At 53.3% G+C, this 16848-nt stretch overlaps 7 protein-coding genes across 7 annotated transcripts; 5 read left to right on the plus strand and 2 right to left on the minus strand.

Moving 5' to 3' along the window:
* Window positions 1-388: 388 nt before the first annotated feature.
* On the plus strand, window positions 389-3428 carry CAOG_07790 (hypothetical protein). The gene is made up of 8 exons (XM_004342814.2): window positions 389-1185; window positions 1271-1416; window positions 1533-1626; window positions 1725-1793; window positions 1885-2466; window positions 2549-2682; window positions 2763-2990; window positions 3136-3428. Exons 1-8 carry the CDS (start codon window positions 506-508, stop codon window positions 3327-3329), a joined length of 2127 nt encoding a protein of 708 aa, XP_004342863.1. The 5' UTR covers window positions 389-505; the 3' UTR covers window positions 3330-3428.
* A 12-nt stretch (window positions 3429-3440) lies between these two features.
* Window positions 3441-4243, plus strand: CAOG_07791 (hypothetical protein). Its single transcript, XM_004342815.2, has one exon. It carries the CDS (start codon window positions 3471-3473, stop codon window positions 4131-4133), a length of 663 nt encoding a protein of 220 aa, XP_004342864.1. The 5' UTR covers window positions 3441-3470; the 3' UTR covers window positions 4134-4243.
* CAOG_07792 (solute carrier family 9) lies at window positions 4227-7781 on the minus strand. The gene is made up of 8 exons (XM_004342816.2): window positions 7658-7781; window positions 6587-6693; window positions 6326-6462; window positions 6128-6204; window positions 5906-6006; window positions 5465-5812; window positions 5158-5360; window positions 4227-5059 (listed from the first exon to the last, which is right to left on the minus strand). The coding sequence occupies exons 1-8, from the start codon at window positions 7771-7773 to the stop codon at window positions 4406-4408; spliced, it is 1743 nt and encodes a 580-aa protein (XP_004342865.1). The 5' UTR covers window positions 7774-7781; the 3' UTR covers window positions 4227-4405.
* Window positions 7782-8066: 285 nt separating this feature from the next.
* Window positions 8067-9160, plus strand: CAOG_07793 (hypothetical protein; the record flags this gene model as incomplete). The annotated part of the gene is made up of 4 exons (XM_004342817.1): window positions 8067-8165; window positions 8476-8746; window positions 8848-8954; window positions 9038-9160. 4 exons carry the CDS (start codon window positions 8067-8069, stop codon window positions 9158-9160), a joined length of 600 nt encoding a protein of 199 aa, XP_004342866.1.
* A 1620-nt stretch (window positions 9161-10780) lies between these two features.
* On the plus strand, window positions 10781-13978 carry CAOG_07794 (T-cell activation protein phosphatase 2C). Its single transcript, XM_004342818.2, has 3 exons — window positions 10781-13174; window positions 13270-13705; window positions 13803-13978. The coding sequence occupies exons 1-3, from the start codon at window positions 10942-10944 to the stop codon at window positions 13873-13875; spliced, it is 2742 nt and encodes a 913-aa protein (XP_004342867.2). The 5' UTR covers window positions 10781-10941; the 3' UTR covers window positions 13876-13978.
* A 131-nt stretch (window positions 13979-14109) lies between these two features.
* Window positions 14110-15306, plus strand: CAOG_07795 (hypothetical protein). The gene is made up of 6 exons (XM_004342819.2): window positions 14110-14159; window positions 14240-14337; window positions 14427-14497; window positions 14604-14755; window positions 14855-14963; window positions 15050-15306. Exons 1-6 carry the CDS (start codon window positions 14128-14130, stop codon window positions 15146-15148), a joined length of 561 nt encoding a protein of 186 aa, XP_004342868.2. The 5' UTR covers window positions 14110-14127; the 3' UTR covers window positions 15149-15306.
* Window positions 15202-16841, minus strand: CAOG_07796 (hypothetical protein). The gene is made up of 4 exons (XM_004342820.2): window positions 16059-16841; window positions 15812-15930; window positions 15521-15691; window positions 15202-15403 (listed from the first exon to the last, which is right to left on the minus strand). Exons 1-4 carry the CDS (start codon window positions 16750-16752, stop codon window positions 15263-15265), a joined length of 1125 nt encoding a protein of 374 aa, XP_004342869.1. The 5' UTR covers window positions 16753-16841; the 3' UTR covers window positions 15202-15262.
* Between the last annotated feature and the right edge of the window lie 7 nt (window positions 16842-16848).

Consider the following 16848-nt stretch of genomic DNA (forward strand, 5'->3'; position numbering starts at 1 on the left):
AGAGAGAGAGAGACAGAGAGAGAGAGAGAGAGAGAGAGAGAGAGAGAGAGAGAGAGAGAGAGAGAGAGAGAGAGAGAGAGAGAGAGAGAGAGAGAGAGAGAGAGAGAGAGAGAGAGAGAGAGAGAGAGAGAGAGAGAGAGAGAGAGAGAGAGAGAGAGAGAGAGAGAGAGAGAGAGAGAGAGAGAGAGAGAGAGAGAGAGCGAGAGAGAGAGAGAGAGAGAAGAAAAGCCATTGATCTGAGCAACTTGGAACATTTCACTTCTCCCATCTATGACTGCTTTGAAGCGTTCAACATGAGACTGGTCACTGGGGGGTCGCACCTCTCTCTCTCTCCTTCTCGTCTAGTCTATTCTAATTCTATGCCCGTTGCCTCCAGTCTTCTCTTTCACTCGAATGCTCAGACGCTGCAGTCTGAACTGAGCACGTCGTTTCTCTCCTCTCAACCTTTTTTGTTGTTGTTGTCGTTGTTCTCCATCCTTGTTTTGCTCATTGTTGTGCCTCATGAATGAAGCCTCGATCGCCTGACTCGCCTGCGAATCTGCTGCACGAGCTGCTCGTTGCGCGCGAGCTGAGCGCTCAGCCGTGCTATGGCGCCTCGTCGCTGCTCCGTGCGTCACAGCGGCCCATCGAAGTCCCTCCGCCCCAAGCACCACAGTCATCGCAGGCACAGTCACAAGCACGGGCAACGGACGACGACCCGGCATCCGATTTGACAGGTCCAGCCAAACCCGCGACGCCGAATGGCCTGCCGAGAACGTTCGTCCGCCTCCCGACGCTGACAAGAGCCCCGAGAGCACAGCAGCGTCATGTGTATCCGCCGGCACGAAACGCTGCGTGCTGCGCGCCGGTCCAGCACGCGACGAGCACTGCAATGCTGGAGCGGCTTGGCGCAGTGACGAACGCCGGATTGGTTGCGGCCGTTGCATCGACTGCAAAGCGACTGGCAAAAACGTCAAGCATTGCAACAACTAGTGCGAGTGCGCCTGGCACCACGGCTGCGGCGGGTGCGGAGTTGGCTGGCGCGAGTCATCCGCCGCCAACGACGTTCAATGCAATGCAATGGTGGACATTGCCGGATGCGCCTCCGCTGCTGCCAAAGAGCGTCACGTTTGTATGCGAGCCTGTTCGAGACGATCTCCTAGCTGTTCACGACGGACCGGTTGTCGCGCTCTTCCAGACGTCCGGGTAAAGTTCAGGATTTGTGTTTTCGGTCAAACAATCGCACCGTTTCGACTCACTCCAAACTCATGTTGAATCTGTGGGCATGCAGGTCTTCTACCAAGGATGTGCACTCGGTTACGTTCAGCCACAACGTGAGCTTGATTGCACCGTGTTACGGATGGGCCAACTCGCACCAGATGGTTTGCACTGGCGATCACGGCGAGTTGGTCATTGCTGATCTGCAGCATTGTGCGAGTAAGTAGTACTAGACATCACTCTGCTTCTACTTGAAACAATTCCGCATCCTTCTCAACGAACCGTGCGAAACTGTTCTGCTTGTTGTTGATACCGCGCCAATTTCCACATTTCAGTTACCGCAGCTCCGCCATTCAACGATCTCCGCCACCCTTCGATATTTGTTGATTGTCAAGTCAATGAGCAGGCCACTGCAGTGTTAACTTCTTGGTACGTATTTGCACGTGCAGCTGTGTTTGGGTTGTTGAAATGCAGTCTGAATTTTTTGGTTCTTTCTGTTGCCTTCGCTGTGTGTTTGGTGTGGATAGCGCCGACAGCACACTTTGCATGTTCGACCTACGCTCTTTTGAAGAAATCTTGACCATTCGACTGAAAAGGTTGGCCATCACAAAACCCTCGTTTGTTGCATTGATTGATGGCTTTCGTTGTTTTGCTCACCCGCTCTTTCCATTGAACCTTTTTCGGTAGAGGCCTCATTTCGTCCGCTGCCAAGTTCGTGCCTGGGAGCGATGAGCTGGTAGTGTGCACTGCCGGATCGAGTGCGCTGTTATTCGACATTCGCAACCTTTCCGGACCCGTTTTGCAATCACGCGACAGCTCGTCTGCACTGCCGCTCGCTACACTCACGATGACGGAAGAAGCATCGTTTGGACAGCGCCCTCCATCTTCTCGACACGCCCGCACACACAGCAGCAGCAGCACAGAAATGTCTCCAGAGGTTGGAGCATTTGCAAGCCGAGGGCGATCGCCTTCGCCCAATTTCGCCAGCCCGAATGCAGCAGCACACAGATCGTGGTCGCCCTCATCGATGTCGCCAACCCGGTCGCCGCCAGCGCGCTCTCCAACTTTGTCTCCGTCGAATTCCAACGACCACCTCTCAGCACTACCGACCGACGACAGGAGATTTACGGCTTCGTGGCTCACAACTTCACGCACCGCCTCAATGCCAGCCCCTCCAGGCGCGCACGTCGCGCCCTGCTCCCGTCATATCGGCGAGTTCTTCGACATGAACCAGTCCACGGACGAGCAGTATGACAAGGCACTCAAAATGTAAGGTGGCGCAATGGGGATGGGTTGTCTCGAGAAGCTTCTCCAAACTCACCTTCACTTTTTGGCTGAATGCCTATTCCAGGTACGTTCGACCGTTCACTGGCCACGATCCACACGCTCATATTGATGCATTAAATGTCTCACGCGACGGACGGTTTTTAATCACTTCGACCGTGACGGGCGAGCACAAGGCCTGGAATCTCTCGACCTGCAAAGGTACTGGTCTCGTAGACTCGAACACCACTTGTAGCACAGCTGATTATGTTTTGTTTTGGGGGTTTTTGCATTCTTGACAGGCTTGTTAACACTCCAACACCAGCACGCGTCGTCCTTTAGCGGAACTTCGTCCATGCGAGGGCGCGACGAAAGAAGCGTCTGTCCGATTCTCTCGCGCGACAACGGCCTGTTTGTTGCTGCCAAGACTGACAATTCGCTCGAGTTTTGGGATTCGTCCTTCCTGTTTGGGCACTCTGTCAAGACGGGCTGGATGGATGATGGCTCACGCGAAAGCTTTCGAACTTCGAGTTGAGTCTACTGCTATCATTCGGGGTTTTGGGGTTTTGGGCGGAGGGAGGGGAAGGGAAGGGACTCGTTGATCCAACAAAGAACTGCACCCACTCAATACGCATCCGTCCATGGTTGACCGTCCTGTTCGGTTGCTTGCCGCAGATGTACTCGCGCCTCGAGTGGTGCACATTCCAAACGCGGGCAAACGAAGCGCTCCCGTTGGACCCGCGGCCGCAACCCGCAGCATCTCCATTGCCCTCAATCATAACAGCACGCGCTTTGTCTGGTCGAACAACTCTGCGGGCGCCTTCCGATGCTTTTCCCAATCCGACCTCGATTGGAAGACGGAGAGCTGATCTTCTCCAGAACTCACACACTGATTTCCCCACACTCTCACGGTGCTATGCATTTCCAGGATTACTTGTACAATACATTCCGCATTCGAATGCGCCTCACTCACTTTCTCCATCTGATCCATCACTCATCCCAAAATCCAAATGTCCAAACGGCTCGAGGCGGAAGCACCGCCGCCATACTCTCCAACCGACGCCGCCGCGTCCTCGTACGCCGGCGCCGACATTCTCCCGCCGCCTTACACTGAAGAAGAACCTGTCAACTTCAAGCCGAAACCCGGCAGCGGTGGCTCATCAACTACCACTGGTGGCGCAGCGTCATCATCCAAATCTGGTTCAACCGCGACGAGTTCGCTTGCGCAGACCGCTTCTGCCTCTGTCTTTACACCTGCGATGCAAGTGAAGGCGGGCTCGCGGTGCTCGTCGTGCTTTGACGCCATCAAGCCGGACAAGCAGCGCGGGATGAGCGGCGACGCGTGCGCTCCTGCCCTCAATCCGCACAATCTGTACCACTACGAGTGCTACGTCAAGAAGGTGGCGCCAAAGTGCCAGCAGTGCTTGGATCCGCTCACAGAGGACACTGAGAAGGGATATTCCGGGCGATGGCTGCACTACCAGGACAAGTGCTACCATTGGGAGTGCTACTGCGACTACGCCGGGCCGCGGTGCGACGACTGCTTCAATGTGATTGTCGAGAAGCGCGAAGCCGGGTTTTCAGGGCGGTACGTCGTGCAGGGATACAAGAAGATGCACGAGGAATGCTGGCGGAAACGCGTTCAAGACCGACTCGATCGCGAGCGAGAGTAGAATTTTGCAGCAAATTTTGAAACATTCAACGCTTCAACCCAGACAGACAACTTCTTCAACACGCACAACTCTTCCACATGTTTCAATAGAGATTTCAGGTAATTCGAAAAAGAAATAGTACTCGGAGTGCCGCAAGAAAGGTGTGCAACAAACATCAATCGACAGACAAAAACACTCGAAAAGCTCACAAACAACAAAAAGAGAAAACATCGAAACATTCACGTCAAAACAAAACAACACATCCAAACAATGAAAATCCTCAAAATTCACGTCTAATCGCCGAGCTGGAGCTTGACAGACGAGGAACCGCTGATTTTTGGTGTGTCGTCGAGCGATTCGTCATCGCCGTCGCGATCTAGCCGGGTCTTTCCCTTCGCAGCAAGCTCGTCGGGGCTGGCATCCACCACCGGCACGGGTCGAGGGCCCTTGCGGTTTTTGAAGGATGCCAGAACAGAGCCAAAGCCAGTGTCTGGCTCTGCTACGTCAACGTAGCGGCTGTCAAACACGGGCTTGAGGTAGTTTTGGTCAAAGTTGAGGAAGCGGCGCACCAAGCTGGCCTGGCCTTCTTGGGGTTGGTGGTTGGCAAGCGGGTTTTGCTTGCTGTTGGAGACATAGTTGCTGGTCGGGACCTCGTCGTCATCCGAAACGCCGACGCGAATCTTGAGGAATTGCAGCATCATGGTCGTGCCGCCGCCAAAGACGAGCACAGTGAAGAGAACAATCATGAGGGTGGTCGTCAAGATAATCTTTTGAGCCTCGGTGACCGTCTCGGACGAGGCAAGCGAGAACGCGATGGCGCCACGCAGGCCAGCCCACACCATCATGAGCTGGAACTTGAGGGGAATGCGCTTGTACGGCTTCTTGAACAGGTTGAGCACAAACGACAGAGGGAAGACGTTGCACATGCGCGAGAGGATGCATGCAAGCTGTGACGATGGAAGGCGAGGCCAAAAAGTGAGGTTGTGAGTGGATTGAACTGGCAACGGGGGGGGGGATGCGCTCGAACAATGGAAGAAATCCTTACAATGGAAACAATGATAAAGCCTGGGCGCCAGACGTGGCTGGGGAAGGTGAAGAGCGACAGACCGAGGTAAGAAAAGACAAAGTTCTCGGCAAGGAAGTTGAGGAGCTCGAAGAACTGCTTGGTGCGGTTTTGGGACTCTTCGGAGAGGTTGTTGAAGGTGTAGTGGGCTTGACCCATGCCGGTGAACAGCACAGACACGATGCCTATCACAAACAGAGATTCAACCGTGATTTGTGGTGAGCAAAACGTACGAGCAGAAGGCTCAGAATGCGGTGAAACCCCCCGCCCACACACACATCCAACTCACCAGACAAGCCAACAGCCTCAGCAGCAAGATAGCTGCTGTACGAAAGGAGAACAAAAGCGGCCGTCTCCAAGAGCGGGTGGTGCTTGATCGTGGACTGCTTCATGAAGAGCGCAGTGACCATTGCAACAGCGAGGCCGATAGCCATGGAGCCGACAAAGATGCCCAAGAAGACGCCAATCGACTTGAAAAATCCGGCAGCATCAAAGGCATTGTTGAGGCCGGGTTGGTAGGAGGCGATCGTGCGGAAGAGCACGATGGCGACGGCGTCGTTGAGGACACTCTCGCCAAACATCAGAGCGTACAAATCGACGTCGGCGCGCATTTCAGAAAAGATGGCGAGCACAGTGACTGTGTCAAAGAAAGCAAAGAAAGGAGAAGAATGAGCAAGCGTGCTGGAATCCATGGGGCTGCCAGCAAAAGCACAACAAACAGTTGTCGTACCGGGATCGGTGGCGGAGATCAGGGCACCAAACGAGAGGCAGTCGACGATACCCATGTCAATGTTCTCGTTGCCTGCAGCCACATACCAGTACATGATGCCGCTGCCAAAAAAAAAAAAAATGAAAACACAAAAAGGTCAGAAGGGTGATCAGTATACCAACATGCCGAGTTCACAAAGTGGTTCCAAATAACACAGATGGAAATCAGAATGGACCAGCATACCCAAAGATAAAGGTAGAAATCGTCGTGCCGATCAAAGCATAGACAAGAATACCAGCAATGTTGCGGAAGAAGTGGCGCTGGGAAGGCGTTGAAAAGACAGCCAAACGAGAGATAGCGAGAACAGCACTTGGTGAGTGAAGGCAGAGAGCACTTCCCAGATATCACGAATTGTGTACTGAACGAACAGCTGGGACTCACCTGCTTAAGCGAATAGCCGGCGTGGAAGATAATCGGGACGAGCAGCACATAGAAGAAGATTTCAGAGTCGAACACAGTGCGGTTTTGAATGCTGTGGTCGCCTGGTGCGTAGTTGATGATGAGACCAGCAATGACACCTGAGAAAGATGGATTGGGAGAGCGGCAGTGAGTTTCCAGCAAAAAGTACCATCCGCAGCAAGCATGAACCAGGGCAATTTCGGCAGAGAGCCAAGCAGTTGAACTGAACCAACTCAAACCTACCGTAGATGATGGAGAGACCCGTTTCGTGGACAAAGCGGAAGTGGCGGATGTGGAAAATCCAGACCGTGATGACGGTCAGCATGAGCAAGCCCAGCAGGAGCAGCAAACTGCGAAATGATTTGATGAATGATTGAGTGATGAGTAACAGAGCAATGAGACAACGTCGAGTTGAGGGTGGTGGAGCGTGGATGCATGGAGAATTCAAGTGAATGGCCGATGCATTGAGCTGCGAACTGTTTGATCGTCTGCTTCCATCGCACGATCGCTCGCTGATCCCAACCTTCCTTCGTTGCGACTAGTGGATTGGGATGCATGTGTGACTGTGACTGTGTGACAGCGCGCGTGTGTGTGTGTGCGACTGACTGAGAGCAGGTTCTTTTATCTTTTTTTCTTTGTCTTTTTTTATATGCTTGCGTTGGTTTTTCGCTCCCAACTTCCACTGCTGCTGCTACTTCTGCTACTGCGGAATCCATACTCCAACAGCAGCATTCGAAGCAGCCATCCGTCGCGTCCGTCGCTGGTGCAACAACATCGCAGGGCCGCAGTTCAAAAATGGGGCGGGAGTCGCATGGCTCCTCTCTGATCGACTCTTCCCATCCACCCTTGCCCCCCCCCACCCCCTACCTCCGCTCGTCATGTTGGACGTATGTTGCTTTTGATTGTAGTTCTTCGCTCTGTCATCCGCTTCCGCTCTCCTCCCCGCTCCCTTTCTTCATTCCTCGTTTCAATGCATTTCTTCAACCTTTTTTTTTTTTTTTTAGTTCTTTTTTTTTTTTTTTATTCTAATGCATTTTGCATTGAATCCGGTTTTTCATTTCCTGTTTTTTTTGTTTTTTTTTTTTGTTTTTTTTTTCCAGTTCTTTCGTTCGTCATTCTTTCTTCTCTTTGACGCTTTCACTCTGCGATTGCTTTCACACGCTGTCTACAATGTATGAAGACATACTTTTGCCAATCCCCACCCCCTCACGTTGATCCAACCGCCATCCAAGGCAATCCGTGGAACACCTCCGTTTCGGCGGCCGTTCTCCGACACAGACACCCCACCCCTCAACTTTGCATACGAGTGGTTACCTTGTCGAAGTCGCGACATGGATCTCCTCGGCAGACTGCTCGGCAGCGACTTCGGCTTCAGACTCGGTCGACCGCCGCGAGATGAGCGAAACGCCCGCCTGAACGAGGTTTGGCATCTAAAGTTGAAAAAAAAAAAAAAGGACTGAGAAAATGCTCAGAAATGGAAAATGAGACTTAATGCATCGATGTACACTTAGTCACGAAGCCTGACAGAGGATACAGGGTTGCGTGATGAGCCTTCCAATTCAATCTCAAACCTCTTCCACATATTCACTGCTGCTTGGCCTCGTGCGTCATCCAAACCATTGGAGAAGCCAACCGATAATGTGACTGAATAAGTACGAATACTTGGACTCACTACTACTACTCTTCGTCGCTTCAGTTTTCTTTTTTTTCTTCTTCATAGGAGATGGGTCGCCAGTCGTCCAAGCGCAAGAAGCACTACACAGTCCGCGCCGCGGTCAGCTCAAGCAAAGTCAAGCACCGCACCGCTCGCAATCTGCGCAAGGTACAGCAAAGTGGCTTTCATCATGGAATGGCTCTTCTTGATGATTCGGTTGGGATGCTGGGATTGAGGGACGACTGAGTTCGAAGCAACTGAATCCACACACACCATGTGGAGCTTCGGAGGATTTGGTCACACACATCCGTCCAACCCCCCACTTCCACGACCCGCCCCCCTCAAAGCACTATCTGCAAGGCGAACATTGCGCCAGTCTCTTTGCGGTGCAGCGATAGCGCTGTGGGGAGGGGGAAGAGGGGGGGAAAAGGCCATCCCATTCTCACACAAAAACGCTTCCATGATCGTCGTTGGATAGGTCTCGGTGCTCCACCCGGATGTGCAGGCCGCGTGGGACAAGAACAAGACACTCAAGGAAAACTTTGCATCGCTTGGCCTGGTTGTCGACCCGAACGCGACGTTGCAGCTGCGCGCTGAAGCCAACCTTGCTGCCAGCCGGGGATTGCTGAGCAACGGCGACGCGCCTGGATCGGTCGACTTGCTAGCGCTCGATGCTCAAGCCGCTGCCGATGCTGCAGAAGCAGCTGCCGGCACTCCCAAAGTTAGCGAAGCTGTGTCAGTTGATGGAGGTGAGCGCCACCTTTTGAGCGACAATGAACGCGTGTTCTTCGATGTGTCAGATCACTGAGTCGCACACCCTGTCCTGTGGGATGCAACCACAACACCACAGCACTCGAAGCAAAGGCAGCCAAGACTGCATCAGCTCAGGTTCATCAGCCCCCAGGCGTCCAAGAGTTTGTGCGAGCTTTGATGGAGCGACATGGCACCAACTACAAGGTTTGTACCCGTTCCCTGGTGCCATGATTGGTCTCTTTTATTTGTAGTTGGGCTAACATTCTGAAATATCTCTCCATCGACAGGCCATGGCTCGTGACAAGGAGCTCAACTATTTGCAACACACTGCCAACCAAATCCGACGGAAATGCACCCTGTACCGACGACTGCAAGGGGAATCTGTTGACAGCGATGACGATGACGAGTGATGATGCTGCTTGCTGTTCATTCGAGGTTCCGTGTGTCTGTTGTTTGTTTGACAATATATTGATGATGATTGGTGACTGTTTGTCTGCTCAAACTGCTCTCGAGTCTTGTTGCTCCATTCAACTGATTCGCAACACGCTATGGAAACACGTTGGGTCTTTGGCAATCGATAGTTTCAAATGTTTGGACAGAGCCATACATGCGACACATATGTGGGAAAGCCTGATCCTTCCACCGTCGTCAGCTCGGCTGATCATCTGTCGAGTTCCTCTGTGAGCTCTTGAGCACTCCTCCATTATTATGACGAGATTCAATTGTCTCATATCCCATGTTCTTTTTTCTTTGTTATTCCTTGAGACGGTTTTAAAAAAAGAAGAAAAACAATGTCAAAGCTGTCCATTCTTTTTTTTCCTCGTTTTTTTTTTTTTTTCTTTGAGGTTTCCATTCAAAACCAATACGGTAGGCTTTTCTTGCTTTTCTCCGTCTGCCGATCGCCAGTGGATGACACAGACCACTCGCTGCTTGCGTGTTTATGTACATGGATGTGTGGGTGCGTGTGGGGATGTGTGGAAGCAGCGAGTGTGGACGCGGTAATGGAAGAGCTGCAGCATGGCTTTTTTTTTCTTTTTTTGAGCTTGCTGTTGTTTCTGTGCCTTCTCTCGCTTCTCGTTGCTGCTCTTGCGCGCTGTTAGCCGCATCTGGTGGCGCAACGTGCATCTTTCGATGGATTGTTCACATTGAGCTCCCTACACACGACAGTAAAGAGAAACTCAAAGAAGGAGCAAAAAAAAAAAAAAAAAAAAAGGCGGAAACTGCCTCGTTATCTCTGCCGATGGGGAGCTGCTCTGATGTCACCATCGCCAGTCCGAGTCTGTGCCTCGCGATGCTGGTGGTGTGGTGTATCGGCTGTTTTAGAGGTAGCGGGATGACAGCACAAACAACAGCAACGAACAGGAACAACAGAGAGAGAGAGAGAGAAAAAAAAAAACAGGATTCAAAATTTAAAACCACAGAAAAAGCATTGCTTTCCTTTTTTTCCGTTTTTTCCCCCCGTCGCTCCTCCTATTTGCTGCTCTTCTGTTGAATGCAGTGGACAAAGGGGGAAAGGGGAAAGGGGGGGGGGAACAAATTAGATGACGCTATGAGGAACAACGGGGTTCGCAGTCATGCTGCCGGAGGGCAAACAGAGAACAAAGAGCGATCCGAAGAGCTTCATTGGAAGGACTTCAGCCACAGCTCCTTCCCGCGCTCCAGCCCCTCAGGACATGCTATGATCAAAGCAATGGGGAGGGGGGGAGATTCAGTAAAGAGCGACACAGCATCGGATCAATGCAGGGCATCTCTGAATTTTCAATGATGCAACAATCCACAAAAGTCGTTTCTCAGCTCCTTCCCGCGCTCCAGCTCTCCAGCTCTCCTAAATATCATTGGATCAAAACAATCAGCGGATCCAAAAAAAAGGCCGTTCTCGGCTCATAACAGAACGGGGATTTTGTGTTGAAGCATTTTGTTTTTTTGTTTGTTTGTTTTGTTTTTTGCTTGAGTTTGGATTGATGTGCCGTCCTGTGATGACTTACTTCCTATCGCTCGCCTCCTATGCATCACACAGGTTTTTGGTTTTCCATTTCTACGCTACTCTTCATTCTCTTTCTTCCTCAAGCCTGTTTGTGTCACATTTTTCGGAGATTGTGTTTTTTGGAAAGCTCGTCGTTTCAACGTCATCGCTTTGCTCCCCTTTTCCCCCGCCCCCACCCTGGTTCACCGTGCACAACTCATTTGAGTCATGCCGCCGATCGGAGTCTTCCCGCGATCGAGCGTCCAGCAGACAGTGTCCGCGTCCGTAACGGCACCGTTCGCGTGGATGGCGAGCCACTCGCAATTCCTCCACTGCTCGGCCACAAGCTCGCACGAGCCCTCCCGGACACACACACACGCCTGGTGGCGCCAGCATTCGGCGTACAACCAGCCGCTGTCGCATCCGCGGCCACTCACCTACTACTATGAGCGAAAGCACGCCGGCGCGCATGCTGGCGCAGGGTCGGGCCACGCGCACGGCGCCCGTGCCGGCAACAACGCCGCCTCGGCCTCGGCGTCCTCCTTCAACGCGTCGTCCGCCAAGCGCGAGTTTGGCCGGGACGACTTTCACAGGATGCGACATTCGCCGTTCTCGCGCATGGCCTCGGTCGGACCTTCGTTTGTCTCGCCAACGTCATCGCAGCAGCCGTTCTGGCGCCGGATGGCTGAACAATGGCGCGCAGCCCGGCGCAACGCTGCGTCCTGGCGCTCCCGCCGCGGCTCGCGCAGCAATCTGTCCCCTCCCGCAAATGTCCGCCAAGAACAGCACTTTCAGTCGCGAGACGCTCCGTTCTTTTCCACTTCCGAGGCCAGCTTCATTGAGATTCTTTCCATGCTTTGCCTGTTGCGTCGCGATAACGACCGCCTCACCCACGAATGGTACGGCCTTGTCATGGACGCGTTCGCCTCGGCCATGCTGTCCAGCCACCGTGCCGCGCCCATCGGCGCGCTGCCCATGTCCCTGACGCCCGCTGGCACGTCCAACTCGACGCCCAACGCTCTCCTCACGACTGACTCGCTGCATGCGCTCTCGTCGCTCCATCACGACACGCTGAGCACGGCATCTCCTGTGCCTCCTGCTGCCCGCCAGTCTGTGCTGCCCTTCCTCGGCGACAATGCAGCTCCCTCTATCATGGCCAGTTCGTTTGTCTCTGCACCCATGGTGACAATGGCACCTGCGCCTCCAGCCACTGTCGCTGTCGTTGCCGCGGCTGCTGCTGCCTCGACTGCTGCGGCCGCCGGCGCTGCGTCCTCGGTCATGACCCCTGCTGCATCTGCCGGTGCGTCGTCTGGTCCTCTTCTCGTACGTTCGCTCCTCGGCATGTCCTCCGTCCTGCTCAAAACGGCTCGCAAGGTGACTCCAGCATCCGTTTCTGCAGCGTCGCGGATTTCTTCCACCACGCGTCGCGCGTCCGTGTACCCCACTTTGCTGACAAGCAGCCGCAGTTTCCTTGCTTCTACCGCATCCTCTGCGTCGCTCTTCTTGTCCGGCCCGGTCGCTCGATTTGCACCCATTCCCGCGGCGTATTTCTCCACCCACGCCCGAACGCCCTCCACCGCCACCGCTACAGCAGCCGTGTCCAAGCCGCAGCCGACCTTCGTAGCCTCTATTTTGGCCGCTGCAGCTCCTCCTGTGCGTTACATTGCATCCATGTCCGTTTCAGCGAGTACTCTCGGCGCTCATGTTGCAGCGCTTGTTTCTGGAGCTGCGTCCTTCAACTCGACCGCGGCCAATTCTCCTTCCTCCTCTTCCTCTTCCTCTTCCTCTTCCTCTTCCTCGTCGTCATCGTCGTCTTCTTCCTCCTCTTCGTCCTCCCAATCATCGGAGGGCACTAACTTTACCTTCCAATCCACAAATGCCGGCACCGAGTCTCAGCCAACAACGAGCAAGCAGGAGGGTGCACCCAGTGCTGACGATGGTCCTTCCATGAAGCGCTCGAAAACCTCGCGCAACTTGGTTGCTGAGGCCGAACAGACTGATTCTGCACAGCTCGCCGCGGCTCCTACAGAGCAGTCCGACCCGCCGCAGGCCTTCACGATGGGAACTGGTTCGTCGTCCATTATTGGCTATCAGGGCTCTGTCAAATCGGCGGGCTCTGCTCCATCCGCCGCCTCCTTTGAAGTTGGCTATGCCTGTGCTGGCAAGCGTCGCACGGGTTCGCGCAACGGGCTTGCCGCCAACTCTGCCGCCCGGAAAATCTGGACTTGCGATTGCGGTGAAGATGCCTTCTTTGTACATGACACTACTGAAAGCACCTTCCTTGGCGTGGCCGACGGTGTTGGCGGCTGGGCCGAGCTGGGTGTCGATCCTGCCGTTTTCTCGTGGACTCTTATGAACAACTGCTCGGCGCTTTCCCGCCCCGCAATGGCTCCTTATGAGCCCAAGGAGCTGCTTTCCAAGGCCTACGCCAAGCTTATTCGCGAACAGACGGTGGAAGCAGGTGCGTGACTCGTTTTATGGTGCTTTTTGAATGGTGCTTTTGCTGACTTTTTTTTTTTCCCTTTATTGATGATGTTTTGCTTCAATCCATCACAGGAAGCAGCACGGCATGCTTGGCCATTTTCAACAAGAAGACTTGGACGCTCCGCACTGCCAATTTGGGTGACTCGGGCTTCCTCGTCATTCGTCAGCAGAAGGTGTTTTACCGAAGTGAAGAGCAGCAGCACACGTTCAATGCACCGTACCAACTGTCGGTGGTTCCCCCGCACATGCGTGGAGGTTCCATCCACGATTTGCCCGAGCTCGCTGAAGCGCATTCTTTCCAGCTCGAGGCCGGCGATTGGGTTGTATTCGGCACCGATGGTCTTCTCGACAATCTGTTTGACGAGGAAATGCTCTCGGTTGTCCAGCGTGTGAGCGCCGATGGCCCCGTCGCCGTTGCACGGGCCCTGACCGTCATGGCCACGCACATGTCGTATGCGCGCAAAGGCCAAAGTCCGTTTGGCTTCCGAGGCGGAATGGCAATTTCTGGGTAAGTCACAGGGGGCCCGTGTAGGATTTCTGTATGATTTGGCTTCCTGTCAGTTTGACTGACTGTTTTATTTGGGATTGCTTTGTCCACTTTTCAGCAAACCGGATGATGTGACGGTTATTGTGGCGCACGTCGGCGCTCCAGCGAAAGTGCCCGTTTCCAAGTTGTAATCCGTTCCCCCCTTTCCCCACCGCGCTCGTGTTATCATGTTTTTTTTCCTCCTTATTATCACAAAAATCTTAGGTTATTTTGCAAATATACTTTTCCCCCAACTCCACTTGTTCAGTTTGCATTCAAGTTGCCATTTCATGTGAATCGTTTTCCTTTCGCCTCGATCATAGGCAATCCTTGTCCAATCGTTATTTCTCTATTCCTACATTGCGACGGTCAGTCATACTTTTTTTGTCGTTCTTGCTCGAGCCATGCGCGAGATCACCATTACCCACTTGTTCAAGTGAGTTGCAACAAGAGTTCGTTTGACCCAAAACCCCTTCTTCCTTCAAACTGACCGTCCGCCGCCTCGTCAAAACCCAGATTCCCCGTTGAGATTGTCTACAAGACGTACTTTGAAAAGTATGCCGACGGACGCGATCCCAACATCAAGTCGATCGATGTGCTCGAGCGGCACATTGGTAAGAATGGAAGAACCGAGCTGGAGATGGAGATGAGACAGGAGGGGGGCTCACTTTAATCCACTCTCCGTCCATGTTGCTGGTACTAGATCAGAATGGCGTCGAGACAGTCAAGCGAAGAGCCGTCCTGGAGAACATCGTCCCTTGGTACCTTCAATTCGTAAGCAAAGCACTCACGTACGCTGCACTCGCTCTTGACTCGGTACTCCCAATCAGTATGCAGCTAACTATTTGCTGATCGACTGTCGATGCATTGTATTGGATAGTTTATTCCGGGCCATTGCATTATGGAGGAAGTTGTCGTGCGCGATGTCAAGGAACGCATGTTCAGCACGCACACGTACAATGTGACGTGGGCTGACACTGCAGCGATGGTGGAACGAACGACCTACACACGACATGCAGACAATCCCCAATGGTACAGTGATGTGCTGCTATTTGCAGCGTTGGAGGGGGAGTTTTGCTCGAAATTGAAATTGCGTCTGGCCTTTTTATGATGCTGTTGGGGGTTGTGCAGGACGGATATGAAGCAATCCGGCACGCTTGAATGCAAAAAGTGCCCTGATTTCGCTGGAGGCACGGTTGAGGCGATTGTGGCCAAATTTCTGACGCACGGAGCTTACAAGGCAAGTGTTTTTCATGGGGGTGATTTCGTTCTTTTGTCGAAGATGGCCGACATACGCTGACATTCTGTCACGGCTTTGTCTTGCAGGGTCTCAAGATTATGGATACTCTCGTCCAGGCGCAGGCAGATGCTGAAGCGGCGAAAGCGGTGCAGCGAACGGGTCGCTCGCACGGCGAGAGCTTGTAAAACACCACCAAGCGTCCTTTTGATTTGCTCGGATTGGGTTTTGCAGAGAAGGAAACATCTTCAAACCAGACTGTATTTGTAACGAAACGGAAACATAATCTCTTCCAGTTCGAGTCACCACGAAGCGCTGCTCGCAAGTTCCAGGGCTTTGGCAAACCCGTACAACTTGGATTCGATAGCAACGCCATGCAGCTCCTTGTACCGGATGATGGTTTGCAGGAGATTTTTGACGGGGACAATGATCGGAACCAAGTTCTGAGGACGGAAGTCCCCAAGCCAAAAAAAAAAAAAAAAAAAAAAAAAAAAAAAAAAAAGCAACATGAGATACTGGATCGTGGACGACAGCTACACGGGCGAAGAGACAACGCATACCTCGTCTTCGTCCAACTCTTGCTTGAGTGTAGCATTGTTCGGATCATCCGAGTCAATGTCCATTGTGACGAGGTGGAAGTTTTCGGTGGACTTCCAGGGATCCACGTTAATGTCCTTCGAAATCTCGCGAATGACGCCAGTAAACCCTGTCTCTTCTTTGAGTTCGCGCAACTGCATGAAACAAGAGAGGAGTAGGGGTTGAGGTAGAAGGGAGAGGAACCACATCCAGTGAGAAAATGTGACTCAAACACACCTTGTCAAAAAAGAGCAAAGACGAAAATGAAACGTTACAGCAGCTTGGCTCGGCGTCTCGCCCTTGTCAATCAGCCCAGCAGGAAATTCGAGACTTGGGCGTCCCACAGGAGGACGGTAGTTGAGGACGAGGACGAGCGACTTTTCCGACCCGCGGACTGCCAATAGCATGTGAGAATGTTGCAAGCGGTCAGACTCCATCAATGATCGACAACCCGCCTGTGGTTCGCAACCCCAAGCACCACATTCAGACCTTCTCAGAGTTTCTTAACAGACAAGCACTCACCGGGATTCTTGCTGCTGCCAATCAGCGCGATAATATCGACGCCGTCGACGCCCACATCGGCCAGTCGGGTGGTGCGTTCGGCATACTCCCACGAGCGTGCGGACGCACTTGACGACGTTGATGAAGACGACGACCCTCCTTCCTGCTGGGCAACAATCGGGACGGTATACTTGACAACGCCCGAGCGCAACCAGCGCCCAGAGTGAGTCACCTCGCGACCGGTGGTGACAATGCCACTCATGTGCTGCACTGCGTCAGCAACAACGCGATCGGCAGCAGCGAGCAGCTCGGCCGCTGAGCAAGTCGCCAGCGAAGTAGACATGAATGAAGACTGCGACGACGATTGCTTGCGTTTCAATGCAGAAGGTGCAGCAGCAGCAGCAGCAGCCAATGCGACAGTGGGCCAAGTGATAATCGACCTTGGGGAGTACGGCTTGACGAGCGAGGCGGCGGCAGGAGGAGCAGCAGCGGAGACGGATGAGAGTGACGCGGGACGACTGCCAAGACCGAGACGAGTCAGATTTGGCTTGGCTGGACCAGAGCAAGAGATGGATCGACGGGCGGTAGCAGTAGCAGTAGCTGTAGCTGTAGTTGTAGCAGAAGCAGCAGAGGCAGAAGCAGCGATGGTTGGGCGCAGGAGGAGATGACCAAGTCGATGCGTTGCGGCAGGAGCAGTAAGAGTGGCCAGACGCATTCAGTAGACTGAGCTCGGACGGAGACGCGATGACGCGAATGGGAGAGTGTGTCAAGTGTCTGAGATGGATATGAAAAAGGAAGGGAGGTTCGCCAA

The sequence above is a fragment of the Capsaspora owczarzaki genome (genome assembly GCF_000151315.2).
Source record: "Capsaspora owczarzaki ATCC 30864 unplaced genomic scaffold supercont2.16, whole genome shotgun sequence".
In the NCBI taxonomy this organism is placed as follows: domain Eukaryota; class Filasterea; order Ministeriida; family Capsasporidae; genus Capsaspora; species Capsaspora owczarzaki.